This window comes from Plecotus auritus, assembly GCF_963455305.1.
Source record: "Plecotus auritus genome assembly, chromosome: X".
Taxonomy (NCBI): domain Eukaryota; kingdom Metazoa; phylum Chordata; class Mammalia; order Chiroptera; family Vespertilionidae; genus Plecotus; species Plecotus auritus.
In genome coordinates, this window is record NC_137784.1 from 27110648 (window position 1) to 27115705 (window position 5058).

Genomic DNA, 5058 nt, shown 5'->3' on the forward strand with positions numbered 1-5058 from the left:
TAACTCTTACCATTTGCAACAGCATCAATGGTCCTGGAGTGTATTATGCTGCATTGAAATGGTAAAACACCTAATGTTATATGCAAAGGAGTTTAGTATTTATTTTATGGATTTTAAAGTAGATGAGTATCCTGAGTAATAGGGAAAAAAGAAAAATAGATTGGTAAGGATTGTAAGAGAGGCATTTGTTTCAACAATGTGGGTGTGATCTACAATTTCTAATCATGGAGAACAGCAAGAACTTAATAAGGTATTTGATGGCTTAGAAGTCTTCGGTGAACTTTGAAAAGGCAGACTCACAAATAGATGGAGACAAAACAAAAAAAGTAAATTATATTTTCTGTTCTGGCCAAAGTAGAGTAACAGGGATCAGATTTATGCCCTGGAATACCTGAAAAAAAGGGAAGAAAATGAGATACAATTTTGAAAGACACTGGAAATCAGGAAGCAGAGACTGATTCCTCACAGACAGGAAATAAATGGGGCAAGTCCTATGATTGCTCCACATTCCTTGAGTTTCTAGGCCACAGTTCAGGGAGGCAAAACCCAGGCAAAGACCAGCAGTCTCGCTATGTAGAGGAGATGGAGCTAAGACACTGTAGAGAACAAGGTGGGTAGAGTTCTCAAGACAGACAACCAGAGAGGAAAATGAGAGAAAGAGAGGGAACTCCAGAATCTTGCACCCCACACGAGTGATTCGGGGGATTACTGATCAGCTCGTGTGTGGACACATTGTTAGAAGCCAGGAAAGAAACCACTGAAAAGGATTCTTGATAACTGATACTCACACAGGGCCTGCAATAGCGACTTTACTGTCAGCCAGACCAGAAAACCTCTAGATGCACAGGCATTGAATAATTTACCTGGAAGGGTCTTGCTGCAGTAGTGAGGAACAGTCAACCATACAACATGATTAACATTATTTAGCCATGTACTATCACAGGGAACTGCTCCGTTTATTTCAATCAAATCTTAAAAAGGACCCCAAAGAATCAAACTCTTTCCAAGCAACATAACAGTATCCAAAAAAGGCAAATACTATTTGTAAAAAGAAAATCAATGGTGAACAACACATGGGTTTTAAATACAGGATCAGTAGTAGGAGCACTGATCTACCCTTTGCCCTCGGGCTTTAATGTGGCACTGTTTTTCTGATTATTGTTGAAAATGTTACCTTAAAAGATAATGGGTCTTGATTTCTGAGGGTTTTTTTTTTTGGGGGGGGGGAGGGGCGCCACCTCAAGTTTTATACCTAATGCCTCACTCACCTCACCCATATTTGGGCAAATATCAAAACCTGAGGGCTGAGAGTACGTAAGGAAAATGACACCTCTCAGAAGCTCCCGCCTATCAATTCCTAGCTATAATTTACCCAAGAGAAATGAAAGTACGTGTACAAAGATGTGAACACGTGAAATATTCGTGGCCCCTTGATTTCCAAACAGCCTCAAACCGGAATCACTGCAAAAGTCCATCACAAGATGAATGGGTAGCTAAACTGTGGTGTGCCCATGCAGGGGAACAGTTCTCTACCACAAACAAGAATGCAACCTGGCGGCCCAGCCCGGGACAGTGCAGGCTGTGCAGGGCGCGTGCCGAGCCGCCTCCAGAGAGGGAAGAATGTGCCGCACCTGGCAATGGTCTCCTAGCGACTGGGCGGCTGGGACAACAAACCACTGAGGCCCCTGGTCGCCCTGGGCCAAGGGCGCCATGGCGGGCAGTCAGTGGCCCTTACCGGAGCCCCACAAGGGGTGGCTGTTAAAGTCGGACCTGAGGAGGAAGGCGCTCTTGGAGTCGGGGCTGATCAAGCGCTGGGTGTCAGGGCCCAAGCTGGACAAGAGGCTCTTAGCGCCAGAGCCCAACAAGAAGTGGCTGCTAGGGCCGCCGCCGCTGGAACCCGTGGCCCTGGGCCTGAAATGTAAGCCCTGGTTCAAGGACAGGGACAGGTTGCCTTCCTGCTGTTTCTCCAGGCACAAGGACAGGCTTGGGAAGTGCCCCACCTCCATGGACAGCCGGCGGTGGGTGTTTGTGAAGGAGGGGGCGGACGACTTCAGAACGGGCTGTCCCTCTCCTGAAGACATGATCACGCGTGGCCCTCGGGAGGGCTTTCTCCCCATGATTGCTCATAGGATTCCCCGCCCTCCGCCCAAAAAGATTCACAGGAAGCCGCCCAGGGGAGCGGACCTGTGTTCCAAGCTCTCGCCAGCCCAGCGAGCACGGAAGGCCTTCGTAGAGAACATTGAAGCCAACCTGAACAAGCATTTCTTGGCGGACTGCCCGGATCTGGAGGAGGATCTCCCTCCAGACCTCCTCCTCAAGGTGCTGGAAGTGCTAGATCCTGACAGGGAGCTGGAGGACACATGGGCTTATTGTGAGGGCACCAAGGAAAGAAAGAAGACCCCCACACACCTGTGTGAAAAACATCCTGAGGAGGTCAACCTGGAAGCGCCCCAGGCAGTGAACCTGGAACCTCCCGAGGCAGTCAACCTGGAACCTCCCGAGGCAGTCAAACAGGAACCTCCTCAGGCAGTCAACGCGGAATCTCCCTGGAAGTTCAACCCAGAAACTCCCTGGAATTTCAACCTGGAACCTACAGAGGCGGAGAACCAGGAACCTCCTGAGGAAGTCAACCTGGAACCTGAGGAAAAAGAACAAGTGAAAACGACCAAAGAGTGTCTCCAGTCATATTTATTCAGTTTGTTTCCTGAGGAAGAGACAAAAGAATCAGGCACAACGGTTATCCCCAAAGTTCCTCCTTCCCAAAACCCAAGAAAAATAATTCATGAATTCTGCAAATGGGTTGATGATAATTTTGGAGACCTTGGCATTGATGAAGAGGCCATCGTGAAAAAGTTTGAAATTGACTTTGAGGGCCCACTCCTCCATAATACAGTCAAAATAAAGAAAATAAGCCAGCTTCCTTTGAATATAAGGCCCTGCAAACAGCTAGATGGTTTAAAGCAGAGAAAATTCTCCCTGCAGGAAGATAACTGGGAAAGGAAACTCCGAAAACCACACGACCCTTATAAACCCAAACGGGAGAAGATAAGGTATGGAGCATGGTACCTGGACCCCAAAATCTGGAAAAAGTTGGTCAATGACGCGCCTTTGCCCGACCCTAAAGTCGTCCGTGACAAGGATTATTGGTGCTATAGAAGGCATCTTGAACCAGACATTATTGATGAACTTTATGGACCAATTGCCTTCAAAGATTTCATTGTAAGCAAGGGCTACAAGATGCCAACTGTGATTGAGAAGATGTTTTTAAGGAAGGGATGGAAATATGAGTCTGTGAAGACTCCTATAGACCGAGTAATAAAACTCCTCTCCAAACCCAAAGAGGAGGAATCAGGGGACGAAGAGGATTAGACAACTTTCTATTTACTACTCACTTGGCTGGTGTCGCTCTCATTTTAACATCAGTCAGAATTCACCATGAGTGCCTCACGGTGTATGGACAACTTTGATTCCACAACATCTGTAAATTTAACACCTAGTGCCAATAAAAATTTCTAAATGAGCTTCTGCTTGGGTTCATCAATGTTTTATATATTTTACTAATTATGAAGTGAATATTTACATATACTTCTCTCGGTTTTTATTGCATTAGGAGTATTATATTTTTATTTCAATTATTCACTAAAAATAACCATAAATAAAATAATTACTTAAAAAGGATCTTGTTGCCCAGCCGATGTCGCTCAGTGGTTGAGCATTGACCTATGAACCAGGAGGTCATGGTTTGATTCCAGGTCAGGGCACATGTTTGGGTTGCAGGCTGGATCCCCAATGGGGGGGGCATGCAGGAAGCAGCCAACTAATGATTCTCAATCATCATTGATGTCTCCCTCTCTTCCTCTCCCTCTCTGAAAATCAGTAAAAATATATTTATAAAAAATTATGCCAGCTATAATGTGGGATGAGTCTCAGAATAATTGTGCAGAATGAAAGAACTGTATCACTCCAATAATATTCAATTTATAATGCATTATGACAATTATTTTGTTAAGCACATCTTGTAACCCATAGACAGAGTAACTTTATGTATGGTTTGTGAATTGTCTGTGGCTACCTTTGCCTACAACGTGAGAATTTAGCAATTGTCAGAGAGATCATATGGCCTGCAAGCCTAAAATAATTCCTATCTGAATTATTATAGTGAAATTTACTTCCCCCCTAATTTAGAAGAAAAATATATTCATACATATATTAAGTCAATGATGCCACACTTTAGTTGAAGGAAAGATAATACATGCTACTGATGGAATAGAATAAAGTAAAATACTTTTTAAAAATAACCATTTAATTAGACCTTTTTGAACCCTTTTCAAATCTGCCTATTAATTTCAATATTCTTAGGGTCAAAAATGCCTGAGGCAATTCATCATATTGTATAGTCTTTAGATGTGATGAATTGTTATCAGAGATTTCCCATGATTCCAAAAATGTGGGTGTTAAATGTGAAGTAGGGCAGACTGAACATGATAAAAACAGACTAACTTTCTTCCCCACTGAAATAGCTAATTAATTCAATTGGATGTCCACAAAGTTGGGTTGGCCATGAGACATGTTTTGTATGTCCATAAAATTTTTTAATGTTTTTAATTAAATGCCTTTCTGTGGGGGCTGCACTTGCTACTTTATCACCATCTTCATCCAGTGTTAGTAAGCCTTTGTTTCATTTTACACAGTTAAATTACCTCCCTGGCCCACATGGGTATTTGAGTTTATAACCTTTGAACTAGAAGCTGAATGTTCCCTGATGTCACTAGAGTCTACAAATTATGAAAACATTTTCACTAAAATCATTAATTCTTACAAACGAGGCTACTATCATCATTCTGTTTGTGAGCCACCAAAAATACCTATATTTTGCAATTATTGTTAGCTTTAATGTTAGGATTGGGTTATAGAATAAAGAATAAAAGAATTCACCCTAACCAGTTTGGCTCAGTGGATAGAGCGTCAGCCTGTGGACTGAAAGGTCCCAGGTTCAATTCCGGTCATGGACATGTACCTTGGTTGCGGGCACATCCCCAGTAGGAGGTGTGCAGGAGC

At 43.5% G+C, this 5058-nt stretch overlaps 1 protein-coding gene across 1 annotated transcript; it reads left to right on the top strand.

Annotated features, from left to right (window-relative positions):
* Window positions 1-1710: 1710 nt before the first annotated feature.
* LOC308239556 (protein FAM47E-like) lies at window positions 1711-3369 on the top strand (the record flags this gene model as incomplete). The annotated part of the gene is made up of 1 exon (XM_080652328.1): window positions 1711-3369. One exon carries the CDS (start codon window positions 1711-1713, stop codon window positions 3367-3369), a length of 1659 nt encoding a protein of 552 aa, XP_080508454.1.
* Window positions 3370-5058: the final 1689 nt, after the last annotated feature.